General features: G+C 30.7%; 1 protein-coding gene across 1 annotated transcript in view; it reads left to right on the plus strand.

Annotated features, from left to right (window-relative positions):
- LOC139527009 (VWFA and cache domain-containing protein 1-like) overlaps positions 1–15,602 on the plus strand; it is a 56,046-nt gene that overhangs the window by 31,214 nt on the left and 9,230 nt on the right. Inside the window, exons 12-20 of the mRNA XM_071322240.1 lie at positions 1,740–1,851; positions 3,234–3,405; positions 5,127–5,260; positions 7,961–8,127; positions 8,699–8,809; positions 9,918–10,025; positions 11,890–11,992; positions 12,865–12,960; positions 13,601–13,735. Coding sequence (XP_071178341.1) covers positions 1,740–1,851; positions 3,234–3,405; positions 5,127–5,260; positions 7,961–8,127; positions 8,699–8,809; positions 9,918–10,025; positions 11,890–11,992; positions 12,865–12,960; positions 13,601–13,735 — 1,138 coding nt within the window. The remainder of the gene's footprint in view (positions 1–1,739; positions 1,852–3,233; positions 3,406–5,126; positions 5,261–7,960; positions 8,128–8,698; positions 8,810–9,917; positions 10,026–11,889; positions 11,993–12,864; positions 12,961–13,600; positions 13,736–15,602) is intronic.

Below are 15,602 nucleotides of genomic sequence, written 5' to 3' on the forward strand. Positions count from 1 at the left end.
CTATGTTGTGATGTTACACTATTGATTCAGGTAAATCTGAAGGTTGGTACCTATTAAAACGTTTAAACCCGCTGCATTTGTTTGCACCTGTCCTATGTCTGGAAACTGATGTTCAGTAGTTGTCGTATGTTAATGTAGTACATAGGTGTTTCTCGTTTCTCGTTTTTTAAATAAATATGACCCTTGGTTTTCCCGTTTGAATGGTTTCATGCTAGTCATTTGTTTTACCCTTTAATAGCTTGCTGCTCGGTGTGAGCCACGGCTCCGTGTTGAAGACATTCTTTGACATATAATGGTTTTTCTTTTACAAATTGTGACTTGGAAGGAGAATTGACTCATTGGCACTCATACCACATCTCCTTATAATTATTTTTTTTTAAATCTGAAGGCGGCTCGCGGGTACAAAATTTTCTGCAAAAAAATTAAACATTAGTTTTTTCATTACAAGTTATGTTTATTACAATATTAGTTATTACTTTATGATATGAAACAAAAATCAACCAAAAATATCGATTCTGTTTGGCTCTAGATGACTTTTAAAATGTTTATATCATTGAAAAAGCTCAAAATTATCTCCCTTTGGTGCAAACACGCCATGTTTTGGCATTCAAATTTAAATATCTTTTTTAACTCATCGGTGACCTATATTTTTTTTACTGTTTTCAAATAAACTGTACATAAACTAGATAATTGTAAAATTTTACCGATTTCTGTTATTTAGTTCTTTTTGTATTTCGATATTCCCTCTATTTCTCCTATTAGTTGAACAGAAAAAAGGGACGTTTACAAAAATGTATGCTTTTTTCGGGACAGATTGTGAGCTTTAATGAACGGTGACCCCATTTTTTTTATTTCATTTTTCTATTTAGTATATGACAAGGTTCATTTATAGATAACTATAGCGAAAGTTTATATTAAAAAAAAATGATTTATACCCACGCGCCCCCTTAAATCGCCCATACGTGTTCTACATGTATTTCACATACCCCGAATTTGCCCAATAAAGTTATTCGTCAAAACGTGCCCAATTTAAAATCATGTCATCTTGTCCTAGATTGTACATCATCAATGAGACTTATCATTTACTAGTAATTTGTTCTTGTATTGTAAACACTTAGCTTTCGTCTTCATTTAAAAAATACAGTTTGATATTCCGAATGACCATTTGTACAGTTACTTGAACCTTCTAGCACTGATACAAAAATTGCTCTTCACAATTATCTGTGTCCACACTTGAATTAATACAATTTTATCTGATATACAATTATTATTGTTTACCCTTCAGAAGAATTTTTTCTAGGTTCTTGTCAGATGAATATGTAATCTGACATTAAACATGTCTAGCAAGTAAACAAATGGGCACGGGATATACCTCAAAAACAAAATTTTGCGTATAGAAAAAAGTTCTTCATCTTCTGAGTTACGAAACCAAAAATATCCTTGCGATGAATAAAACATTCTCGCGTATAAAGATACCCATATTGTTTGTCTGGTAGGTATCTGAATGTAAAATATCCGAATTATTCGTCATATTTGTGAATAAAGAAAACCACCTTTTTTATTGACGACATTGTGTCTTTTGACACCGTTAAGATTTCTCTTGGGTAAACCCAAATGTTTCCCTATTCATATTTGTTTAGCGACATACTTTTAATTTTATTAAAACGGAAAGTGATGAACTTATGACTTATTTCAATATAAGTAAATGCATTTTTAATATGTCTACGTTCATATTTCAGCGGCGGAGAAGGATCTAAAGTTTTCAATAAGTTCTTCATAAAGCCACGTGGAAAACTTGTTAATGATGGCAGTAAGGATGTTAATCTTAAAGCACATTTGTTCTGGGGTCCAGTAAGTTTAGATAACAAATTTGTAAAATACTTTTAAATATTAAAAAGTATACTACTAGCTTGAGCTGTAATTATGCATTTGTTCACATGACGAAATAGAACCAACCACGGATTAGTTTGTATGTCTTTCACATTAATCAGAAGACATTTTCATTGTATGAGTATTAGCTTCACATATGAAAACCCAATAAATAACAATCACTTTACGAGTGATTTTGCTATTGTATTACAGAAAGAATTAATGATCTTAGATTTTTACATGATTCAATGATAATTCTAATGACCATTTTGTTGAGGATTTGTAGCTGTAGTATAAACTGTGTTTTGTCTCTTATGATTGTTAAATAGATAAAAAGTGACAACATTGAGAGATTATATTTGTCTTGAAACTAAGACTCTTGCTCGTGTATTGCTCTAAAATCTTTTTCAGAAATTTTTCTACATGTCTGGGTTTTTTTGTTTTGTTTTGTGAATAAGCTTATACAACTTGATTTGTTTAAGATTTCTTAGATTCAAACATTTGTTTTCTTCGGGCATCGGTGATAAGGTATTGTTTGTTAATAATAAGTTGTTGACAATTTTTTTATTATAATGATATATACTGTCAAAGCAATGCAAAATTTGATTATTGTTAAAACTAACCGTGTTATGATTGAGAGCATGATTTGATGTTGTATCTCCCGTATATTGTTGATGAAGTTTCACTGGCCTACCACAAAACGATTTTTTTCTCATTTTTATGGCATTAGATTGCTGTCTAATGCACATATATCCAACAATCCTTTTATTCATATTTGAAAACAAACAATCAGTACAAAATCTTAAAGCATAATCAAAATTATGTAATTAAATTGCACTTATTAAAACTAATAAACATTCAGGAATATCAAATAGTTTATTTGTGTTAAAATGATAAAAATGTGTTGTTTCTGGTTCTGGACTAACTATTAAATGTATGAACAACTATGTTATACCAAGTCTTGATTCTTCCTTCAATTTTAAGTGGCAATCTGCAAAACAATCCGGCAGTGGTTAAATCATGACAAACAAAAATCCGTTCAAGTTTACATTAATTTAAGTCTAGAATGTATTATGGTTCGCAATATATTCGTTTACTTTTCCTGCTCTGCTATTTCATTATATAATTTGGCTAAAACGCACTAGAAATTAACAATTAAGGGGAGCTTACTCCATAATGTTCAATCATTCTAACCAAACGTTAGAGGGACGCAGAAACGAATCATAAATCCTGCCAATTTCAACTCAGGAATCCTGATAATCTTTCAAGAAACACATGTCATAAACACTACGAATCATCAGACATATTTATATATTAATACTTTTTCATATACCCACAATGTGTTTGAAGTAATTTTTTTGTAGATACCTCAGAGTAACTTTTCTTTATGTATTGTTCTTGTGGAAGAATCGTACTTCGAAATCGATGAATCAAAATTCAACACAGATAAAAGCAATGTCTTTATGTTCCATGATAGAAATCTTACGAGGGATAACTTTAAAAATTGCAAATTCTACAGAAGAAGAGCTACATTAGGTAAGTGCCCTGTTAGGTTTTTTTCAAAGCAGATAAATGACTGTTTAAATAGAAAAAATTGTATTGGCTCAGATATCATTTTAATTTTGTGTTACTAATATAAAAGTGTCTATCAAAAATAAACATCCCGAGCTTGCACCGATTTTAATGAGTGGTAATATGTTATAGATAATGCATATTTTAAGGTTTTTCTTGTCGTAGAACACACCGAGGGGTGTCAGGATTGATCAAATGAAAGACCGACCGGAGGGAGGTCTTTCTTTGAACAATCCTGACACCCCGAGGTGTGTTCTACGACAAGAAAACCCTTAAAATATGCATTATCTGACTTATATACCGTAAAAAAATATTAATTTTATAAAGATTTGTAAAATTAATATCCTTTTTAACCAACACTAAAGTGGGATATTCCTTTCTAATGCGTTCAGGTTTTAATACGCCCTGCGGCTCATTCAAAATGTGAAATAAAACTCACCAAATAATTTAGATATAAACCTTTTAAAAATTGTTATCCATACACAATAAAAATATTACTGTAACTGCATGAAGTAAGACACAAATGTATTGTTACCATCCGATAACTGTGTATGACAAATACAAGACACATTGTAAGTTATTTATTGTACCACTTAGCTTATGAAAAAGGGGGAGAGGGTATGTTTTGTTTTCTATTTGTTATGTTATTTCTATCGCGGAAAAGTTGTTATTTATTTAACCATTTTACTTGAATCGAATGAAAAATTCAGAAAGATTGTCTTTCGAATAGCAATACATTTTATTAAAAGATAATCAGGATAAAATTATATACCCTCCGCACATGACCCTTTCGTGAGTTACGTTAAAATTATTCAATAGAATATAAGATTATTTTATTAGTTGATCATTTAATAGAGTAAAAGGTAAACATAAATTTTAAAAAGATAAAAACTGACACGAAGACGAATATAAATACATGTAGGTCACAGTATGATTTCCAATTCAGTGTGTATCGTTCTGAACATGCATGAAATATTTGCCACTAGACGTTAAGCAAGCAACCAAAAATCAATCAACCTATTCAGTTTGACTCAATAAGATTTTCAAAATCTTACACACGAATATGTTAAATCTGGATTTGTTTTATGAAAGTCTACATTAAAATTCATCTGACATCTATGATAATGTGTCTTTATTATATAGCGATAAATCAACAAAACTTCACGTTATTTGTTTCTAAAATTAAATTGCGGGACTACAATGACGGTTTCTTTTACATCTATCATCGGTTGAACTTTAGAAAAATAGATTTCCAAATCGGCAACAAAAAACTATAAGACGAATAAAATTTTGAAGTAAATCATAGATTGCATGTTTATCAAGGGAAATAATGACCTTACACAGGTCATTATTTTATGCCTTGGAGCATATACCATTGAAACATGGTATCGTCCGGGTTGATTCTGAAAAAGAATGACCTGACGTTCTGAAAAAAACAAACTCCATATAGGTATATAAGTGTTTTTCAGTTCTTCAGTTGTAGAGTGTTGTTCCCATGCTGATTTATATAGCCATCATTATTGCAATATACTGGCGTCTTGCGTAAATACATAATTTCAATCCTGGTATCAATGATGAGTTTATACACATATGTGATTGACAATTTAGATTAGATATCTTTTCAGCATTTTGATTATATCACTGGTTGTTAAGTAGAACTTAATATTCCTAATTTTACTTCTCAGCTCACAGTTCTGTCAAGTTCACACCGACAGCTTTTGAGAATCCATTTCAATTTCTAGACAGGGATGAAACAGCTGAAGATGTCACGAAATATAAAAATTATATCACGTCGACGTCAAGTAATCCAGGGTTTAAGGTATTTTATGATAATGTGGATTTATATACAACGATATCAGTAAAAATATTATTACTTTGGGATACCAGATATCATATATTGTTAACAGTGAAAAAAAACATAGAACACAGAGGAACAAGTGATCAGTATGCGGGAATTTCTTATTTACAACATATTTGTTATTAAGAGGTACACTTTTTTCGTTCAAGTTTTAAACATAAGTTCGGCTGTTACTTTTTTTGTTTGAATAGTTTTAGATCTGTCATTTCGTAGCCTTGTATAGCTGACTATGCAGTATGGGCTTTCCTCATTTTTAAAGTCCTTACGGTTATCTATAGTTGTTAATTTATGTGTCGTTTGTTCTCTTGCGAGGAGTTGTCTCAATGGCAAACATACGACATTTTTTTGTATGTATCAGTACTTTCTGTCTTTTCTGTCTGTCTTATCTGTATGTTAGTTTTCGTGTTTCATTGAAATCTGGAGATTAAAGCCATTTCAAATTGAATCCTATTTATATTGGTCTTTGAATTTTTTTTAATATATAAAAAAAAATGAACATCTATTGATATACAGATACAAATGTATGAAAACGTCTTGTCCTAATTCTGTATCGTTGATTTCTGACTTTTATATTATGTTGTATTTTTGTCATAAATCACACCGTGGGTTTTCTCATTTTAATTGTTTCTCATTTTGTTATGTCGTGGTAATATTTTACATCTGCCTATGTGGTATGGGTATTGCTCATTGCGTCGTAGTGGTCATATGGTGATGTTTAGTTTTTTACTTTCGTCTCATTTAGAAGATATTATAATTTGCAATCATATCACATCTACCTAATTTTGTTTGGACATATAGTTTCAACTAAAGTGTTTGAACAACTGTGGCATATGAAAGACAGTCTGATTCTTTTATAGAAAAGGAAATTTATTTCATAAAAACCAAATAACTGTAACTGGACTTTCTGATAGATATATACAACAATGTATTTCTATCTTTTTTATTGTCATTAATTTTACTTAAAACCATATAAAATGAATTTATCCTACTTATTATGTTAAGGGAAATATTGAACCATTGCATGCATATATACTAAAGTAAGTTTTCAATGCATTTTCTTTGTATTTGTTTTAACATTTTTTAACGAATCTATAACGTATGATCGATAGATAATATGTCATTCATTGATTATTGATCGAAATCTAAAACGGTGACCAATACTTTTTATTATATTTTTGAAAAAGCATGATAAAAACTACATGGGCCTGTTTATCGAAGCTCTCTTAAGATTAGGACGTGTCCTAAGACCAACTTAGGACACATCTTAGTCCTAAATGGGTTTATCAAACATGTCACAACTTAGGTAAATCATAGGAATTGTCCTAACTTTAGGATAACAATTTAGGTGTCTTAAGATGGTCTTAGGATGGTCCTAACTTTAAGATACATTCTAATTTCGTCTTTTGTTCATTTTCACGCGTATTTTAATTTTAAATCAGTAGTAAAAATACAAATGTAGTTGAAATTCTCCGTATTGATATGAATAATGCAGGAGATTTGCATTTGAACTGTTAAAGAATGAAAATGTGACACTTCAAATTCAACTCACTCAAAAACATGTTATGATTTTTACGTATTATGTATCTTGTTTACAGTTAGTTGTTAAATTTTTCATTTTGTTTCATGTTATGTTTCATACATTGTTTAAATGTACAATTATTTTACAAAAATTATTTATCATCTTTAATTTTAAACTACTTATTAGTTATAAGTTTCTAATTTACCATATTTGAAATAAAATTATTGATAAAATATGATATCATAATTTATTTTTTTCATATTCAGTTTGTATTTTCTTTTCCGCCAATACTAAGGACATCAGTTAGGACGTCCTAGCTAAGATATTTCTAAGATAGCTTCGATGTGCATGCTGAGACGTGTCGTAAGTCGGTCCTAACTTTATCCTAACTTCTGTCCTAAGAAATTCTTAGGACCGATCTTAGAACAGTTTCGATAAACAGGCCCCATATTAACAAATTAAAAAAAGAAGTTCTATAATATTATATCTGACTGTTATACAATTTATATTATAGGTTAGTATCTCGGACAAATTCAAAAGTGGTGGGCGATCGACGTTTTTTAAAGGGTTATGGCCCTTAGAAATATTAAATTTACGTAAAATTGCCTCGTAAGCGCTCTGAGAGGTACAATTCTTGCAACGATTTTATAAAACATAATGTAAAAGTTAATATCAGCAATATATATCGGGCAAGTTCTCTAATTGTTGAAGATTGACTGTTCCTTGAAAATATAAAATTAGTGCAACGCGGGGGACATTGGACCTGTGTTCTGTGACTTAAACAATATGAAAGTCTGAATCAAAAGAATTTAAAGAATTAAAGTTAATTTTTAAATATTTATTCTTGCTGTATATTCAGTACTGTTTATACAGTTTTCATGCAGTCAGTAGCTTTTCAGACAATTGAGTGTATTGTTGTTATGTACAGTTAAAAAGTGAATGCAAGAGACTTGCATACATATTTTTGAGTTTACCGCAGTCTAAACAAAATACTTCTGAATATGACTTATTAGTTATGCACTTATTTTAAGTATTTTTCGAGTGATTCAGTTACAAATGCTCGTTTTACTTAAAACTAAGTTTACTTAGACCGAAATAATCACTTTTAGTATGCATTAATAGTACTCGTAATTTGTTTACAGTCAACTGTTCGATCATCAGTTTGGGCTACTTATAAAGCTGAACAATACTGGAAGGAACATCCAGCCACTTATGTATCATGGCGGTACATTGGTACAAAATCAGGAATCATGAGAACATATCCGGGAATTGTGTTGCATAAAAACTTTGACCATGAAAAGAGACCTTGGTAAAAAATAAGAATACTAAATTATGAATTGAAATCAGCGGAAAACATTATTTTATCTGAGGTCATCACTACAAAAAGACGGTTGATTGACATTGTTACAATACCACGTTGATAATCATTTAAAAAAAACCATACTTTTACCATATATATTTAACATACTAGTATACCAAAATGAGCATAATGATATTTACAGCATGTCATTCTCTAGCACTAAAGCAATGAATAAACATCGAACAAACCATTTATTTTGATCAATGGTTAAACAGCTGATGTTAATGAATTCATATCCTTGAGTTATAAAATACCTGAATAATAAATAAATAATAATATAGTTCATTTCTATGTATGTTAGGTTTTTTTTGTGTTTCGTTTGCACTTCAGTGTTGCTGTTGTTCCGTTGTTTTCCTTTTATATTTGATGTGTTTTCCTCGGTTTTAGTTTATAACCCGGATTTTTTTTCTCTCAATCGATTTATGACTTTTAATCAGTGATGTACTACTGTTGCCTTTTAATCTTTTATTACTTTGTTTATTCACTGATGAAATAAAGTTAAAAAAAAGATCTATTTTAGGTGGCGTCAGGCTTTGGGACATCCAAACACTATGTATCTCACAACACCATATGTTGATGGCTGGGGATCCGGTATAGTTCTGACATTTATTCATACATTACATAAAGCAGGGTAAATAGTATTATCATTCAGATATTATTAAGCTTACTTTAGTTAACTAAGTATGAAAGCTCTTTTTATTGGTTTTCTTTTGTGGTTCTTTGTTCCATAATTGTGCATTTAAATAGTGATTTAAAGTATAACACAATAATGACTGCTGTACCTCTTTTTTACCTATTATGTCTGTTGTTAATATAATAGAAGTTTATGTGACTGTCATACAATTAAGAGGTTAAGCTAGCAATAAAACCGGTTTAATCAAACGTTTTCTACGTGGAAAAATGTCTGTGCCAGGTCGGGAATGTGACAGGTGTTGTCCATTCGTTTGGTGTGTTTCAGCTTTTGATTTCGCCTTTTGATTGCGGACTTTCCGTTTTAGGGTTTTCCTCGGAGTTTGTTTTCTTTTTTCTTTTTATGTCATAACGTCCGTTTTCAATACAACGGAAAAGGGAGATACAATTATTGGGTTTTAATTCATTGATTTTTAAGGGAGAGGGGCTATGTTTTAAAGTGCTTAAACACTTTATTGCTTCAGTTGGGTTTTTTTTGTAAATGCAAACGAAATTGAATTTCTAGTCCACTATTTTTTTGTAGTCAAATATAGACTGAAATATTTTTAAAGCTCCCACAGTTTTGTTTCATTATTCCTTTATATATTTTATTGCTAGTGCACGTTTCGTCCACGAGGGTATCACCAGCCCAGTAGTCAGCACTTCGCGTATTGGATTATAATCCTGGTACCTTTGATAACCAATTAATTATTATCCAAAAATCATATAACTGTTTCTTTTTCATGAAATGATTGCTGACTAGTCAACAGACTATGCTCGAGTTTATAAATCTTCTTTGTGTAGCTGATGCAATGATTTTCTTGTGGTTACTTGTTTTCACTTTTAATACATGATTTTATATAAAACGTATCAGGAAATGGCAGGAACAAAGAAGCAAGTTTCATTTTGTTTTTGCATATGGCGCAATATTTCATTCATTTTATACATAACAATTAACAACATTTTGGTTTTTTTTTTTAACTAAAATAACATTATGATCGTTACGTAACGTATTAGTTTTCTTTAAAATAACATTTGTTTAGAAATATTAATACTTCGATATGTTTTAGAACTGATGGACTTGGCGCAGTTACTGCTACTGTCGCTGCTGATTTCCCGTTACAGTATTTTAACTGGTTTATCAATAATATTTATCCCTCCTGTGATGATGGGAACAGGTAATATGAATTTACAAATACATTTGTTCAGTGTTCAATGTGATCCAATGAAACAGATATCATGCATACAATATTGGATCGTATAAAGAAAGGAATGTGTGTAAATTGCTGCTTCTTTTTTATTTTAATTCTAAATTCCTTGAAAATTACATTGTTATAAACTCTATTATAGATTCGTGATAAACTGTTATGAACAAATGAAACATTATAATAAAATTCATTTCAATATATATCTTAAAATTTACCATTTTTAAAAAAGGTATATCAAAACTACTCGTGAAATAAACAAAATGTACTCATCAAAGATATTTGTAAAGAAAGCAACCAATTAATATAATGCGACTGTTGTCATCGGGCAAAAAGTGTTACTTCTTTATATATATGCAAATTTACAGATCTAACATTGTTGGGTTGATGTTTAGACGAGTTGTGTATATATATATATATATACGTCTGAAAATTACACCAAACAGTGTTAGAGTTAGATTTTATACTGATACAAATTTTTGTCCGTCCCACAGCGGGATTCGAACTCACACCTTTGATACACTACAGCACCAATCGCTTAGCCTCATGTCCAGCGCTCTAGACCACTCCACCACATCCGCTATATAAAAAATATAACTTCAATAGTCGTAGTGTTACCTTGTCACGGAAGGTGAATCTAGAGATAGACATGAGACACGTGTTTTTTAAGCGTGTGTTATATATATATATATAACACATGTGTAATAAAAGTCGCAGGTGAAAAATTACGACCTGATTAGCTGTTGAACGTACAAACTGTGTAGAAATTATATTGAAACATTAGTCAAAAACAACAAAAAAAGTGGTTTTTTTTTTACCCGTTTCTTCAAATAATCACATACTGGTATTTTTGGACCATGTCCGTATTTACATACTTACATGAATCCAATTTACTACAAAATAATGCCCTTTAAATTTTGCTACGTAACTTATTGGTAAACGTTCCGTGATTAGTATTATATGATTAGTATGGGTATATTTTGTATTAGGGATTGATTTTCAAGTACATATATAAACAGTGAGTTGTCTCCCTTTAATTTGTTATGATCATTATACTAAATAGTATGTTTATTAAATTAAAATAACTTAGATGAACCTGTATAACATTTTATTCATAAAGTTTCGATTAAGTTTAAACAGAAAGATCTATTTTGTTCTGAAATTTTCGGATACCAACCGCATTCAGCTCCATGTTTAACTGGTTTTTTTTTTACTTTCCCTGTATCTTTTATAAATTATTCTTATATAACGTACTTCTTTCGCTTTGTGAATAAACCCATGCTCTAAAACCAATAAAATGTGTTTGCACATGCGTATATTAAATACTGCAGAATAATGAATTTTATCAAATTGGCATGCATTTGATAAATTTCATTAACTTCCAAGCTCTTAAATGATGCACATTTTGTTACTAATTAATTTATTATGACTGTAATGTGTTGCATTTGGAAATTGACATATTTGACCTAGATACGACATCCGTTCATGCTGGCTGTTCAAACTCCTCCCTCTGAAAAATCACAATGCCAGTCATTTGCTTGTTTACAAACAAAAAAGGGAGTTTCATGGAAGAGCCTACACAAACCTCCTACACTTATACTCATCGGACATAGAATTGACTCTAATTGTCCTAATTAGAATCGAGATAATTGATGCAAGCTATTCTTTATTGTAGTTTTAAAATGGGTAGGCATTATATTCCTGTTATTTTAACCCTCACTATCGATCTGGCAAAAATTAATCACGAATATAATGCATACTCATGTCAAAACTACAATAAAGTATAGCTTTGAAATTAACCTATGCATATTCAAATATTCTTCCTTTTAAATTTCAGATGTATTATTTTAGATAATAGTGGATTTATTGTCATGCATCCAAGACTTAAGGACACGACAGATGAATCGGATTTCCTTGAACCTAAACATATTACTGTCGAGGTATTAATATTGCATATAGAAATCTGAAAAGAAAATGAGCCATTACATCTGTACGCTTTAAAAAAAATCAGCAATCACATCTTAATTAAAGGCAACAGTAGTATACCGCTGTTCGAAATTCATAAATCGATAGAGAAAAAACAAATCGGGGCCACAAACCAAAACCGAGGGAAACGTATCAAATATAAGAGAACTACGACACAACAGAAACAGAACATTATAATGTAACACACACAGAAACGAACTATAATATAACAATGGCCATTTTCCTGACTTGGTACAAGGCATTTTAAGAATAAAGTGGTGGGTTGAACCTGGTTTTGTGGCATGCCAAACCTCCCGCTTTAATGGCAATGTTAACTATAATATTAAAATGACAACATTACATGACAGGACTACAGTACAAATAAATGGGAGAAAATAAAGGACAGAGAAACAAACGAATAACAGCCAATAAAAGGTACCAGGTTAAGAATTTAATAATTTAATAAATACACTGATGTCGTAAAATCTGCTTAACTTATCAAATGGCTTCCATGCCCAAGTTTGCGTTGGGTCGCCTTTAAACATACTTTATAAAATCGGAAAAATAATTATTTCAAAGTGACTCAATATATTCAATATCTTTCATTAGTTCCCCCATGGTAAATGGGATGAGTTCGGAGTTTTGTTTATCAAGAACGCATTCGCAAGCATTCCTGACTGATCAAGGTTATAATATTTTATGTGATCTATAATAAATGTTAATAGTTTCTTCTATCTTTTGTCTTTGAACTCATTTTCAAATTATTTCTTGATAATCATTCATTCAAGTCTGAATTATTTAAGATATCAAAATATAAAATACTTATACCGATTTTTGTTATTTGAAGGAACCTGGTATTGCAGAAATGTTGACATCTAAAGGAGTGCTGAATAGCAAGGAATGCCAAGATTTCTCTGAGAACACAAATCTACGATCGTATAGGGTAACATCGCCTTATCTTAAAAACGGCAATACATTGTACATATATAATTTTTGTTTGCTAATATTTGATTTTTTGTACCAACTTAAGAAATAGCTCCAAATATATGTTTGCAAAATTATTAAAACCTTGAATAGATCATAATGCGTACCCATTAAAATTTGAAATGCCTTAAATGAATGTGAAAACATGTTTCTAGATGTTTTTTAAGCTTCAATGATTTAGATAAGCCATCCTGATAAAAGCCGATCCGTTTATTTTTGTTAATTACGTTATATACAAATTGATTGTACTGACTTGTTGAATTAAATTACATTACTGAATACTCATTGTAGAAAAAGCAAGTAAATTAATGCTAATGATTTGAATCCAGATCTAAAATTAATTGAGAACATGTCAAGGGCAAAACCTCAAATTGTTTAGTAAGCCATATCGCGTCAATACAGAAGAGCTAAATAAGCATTGGAAATAATTGATTAATTAGTGCGCACTTCAGGTGCTTTTAATTATCATTATGCATGTCTATATTTTAACATAGTACTTCTAATAATAATGTATGTTATGACAAGAGACGTTTATATTCTTATTTTGTGTTGATGTCTTGGAAGGATTGACATATTGAAAATCTTTTTACTAAATAAAGGTGACAATGCCAACAGGATTCTCGGGTGGGTTGGATTTGAAGGATACAGATGACAAATTTGAGATAAGACCAGTTACTGATAGTAATTTGTTTATAATTAGATTCCAGTCGAAACCATCAAGCGTATGTTCCTGTGTAAGTAAAGTTAGTAACATAAACGGTAACAATTTTACTGCAGCAGATGAGCATTTGACAATACTTGTCTTATCATTCATGCTCGAGGCCAACATATTTGAGAATTTAAAAAAAGATATGAGCTGATAGAACCAAATAGAACAAAAAGTATAGCCCATGATTAGCCAATGAATAACAGCTTTATATAAGGAAGATAGAATCATTTTCATAACAACGCGGACAACCGCAATACTTCTGTTGGTAATAATACTGAATCATTTACCTCTAACTTATTTGTTATCCGCTTTCGATAACAGTGAGTTTACGCTCTCTCAGTCTGTCAGATGCCTTCAAATGGGGATTTAAATAGAATACACGAGTACAGTACATGCAGGTGCACGATAAGAAAAAAAAAGTTTACGTATTAAGCATTCAAATCAACACATAAAGGTTAAGTCCTCTGCTAGTTTTTTGTATTATTTTATTTAGGCGTTTAGAATCTTTGGCGACCCCACAGTTTAAATATCCATGACACGTACGATATGACAAGTGGGCGATACAGACCCATTTAATTGATAACCTGAGCGCGCCAAGAAATAGTCGTGTGAACACTGTTATGAAAATGATTTTATTTACTTTTATGTCAAAAGTTTTGTAACAACTCTATACCCTTATTTCCATTTGCGTTGCATGGTGTTTCATTATTCGGCTCATAAACCTGTTAGCACTCTTTAAGAGTCAATGTGTTGCTATTATACACATACATAGAATTGATTCGGCTTCATCTTTTATATTGTTATACTTCTCAGTCGGAAACAAGGTTGAAATAGAACAAAAGAATCGAAGCTCTCTATTAGAGAAGGCGATGAATGTTTACTGTATTGTTTACTATAGTGACAAATTTTTAAAAAGTTAATAGAAACAAACAAAACTGCAATTTTCTTCTCAATTACGAGGTGTTTTATTTCAAAAACACCATTTGCATAAGTTTTCAATTTATCTAGTACATAGTTAAGCAGAACAATTAGATATCAAGTCGACGACATGGGTATCTTTCAAGTTGGATGACAAAAATGCATAACCTCCGATTTTTTTGAAAAAATTACCACGGACGGAAAAGATATCGATCTATTAGTTCAGTAATTTTCGTGTCTGCCCTTCCATTATGTGACTGAAGAAAAAATTCCAAAAATTAGGTAACAATTTTATCGAAAAGAGAAAATCGAGTGCACCTTTTTATGTTAGGGCGTGTTTGAGTTGAGTATTTTGTCTTGATATCGTTCAAAGTAAGAATATTTCATACATCGTCTCGCTTCAGATTCTATCATTTTTATATATTAAAGCTACAGGTTGACTTTATAACACAAAAAAATAACAGTACTAAAAGATGAAATATATGGGTCAAGTGAAATACCTATCTAATGAGTCACAAAAACAGGGAAGGTGTGTTCGAATAGCTATTTTTTTACTGAAAGTACTTGACGACAGTCTTACAAGTTGGATGATGAAAATGCATATCTTCGAAAAATTCTAATTTTTTGTTTGTGATAACTAGGGTTTATAGTCTTCAACCACTAAAAAAATCTAGTCTGCCCTTCCACGAAATATTTAATTAGTTTTTTTTTAACTGTTTATGATTTTTCGAAAATTCCACCTAACAACCGATCAGACAATAGTTTTAAGTTGAATCAATGCAGACAATATCATTAACTGATGCTCATTAGCTAGTTGATACATTTGTCTTTTAAAATATAACTGACATATAAGGATCGTATTGGTGCAATGTGGATACATTTATCGGTTTCCAAGAGCAAAATTGGTAGCGCGTCATCGCTACAATGGCTTCCATTTTTACGATTGTGAAAATGAACTGGCGTAATGGGGAGAT

The sequence above is a fragment of the Mytilus edulis genome, chromosome 1 (genome assembly GCF_963676685.1).
Source record: "Mytilus edulis chromosome 1, xbMytEdul2.2, whole genome shotgun sequence".
Lineage (NCBI taxonomy): Eukaryota > Metazoa > Mollusca > Bivalvia > Mytilida > Mytilidae > Mytilus > Mytilus edulis.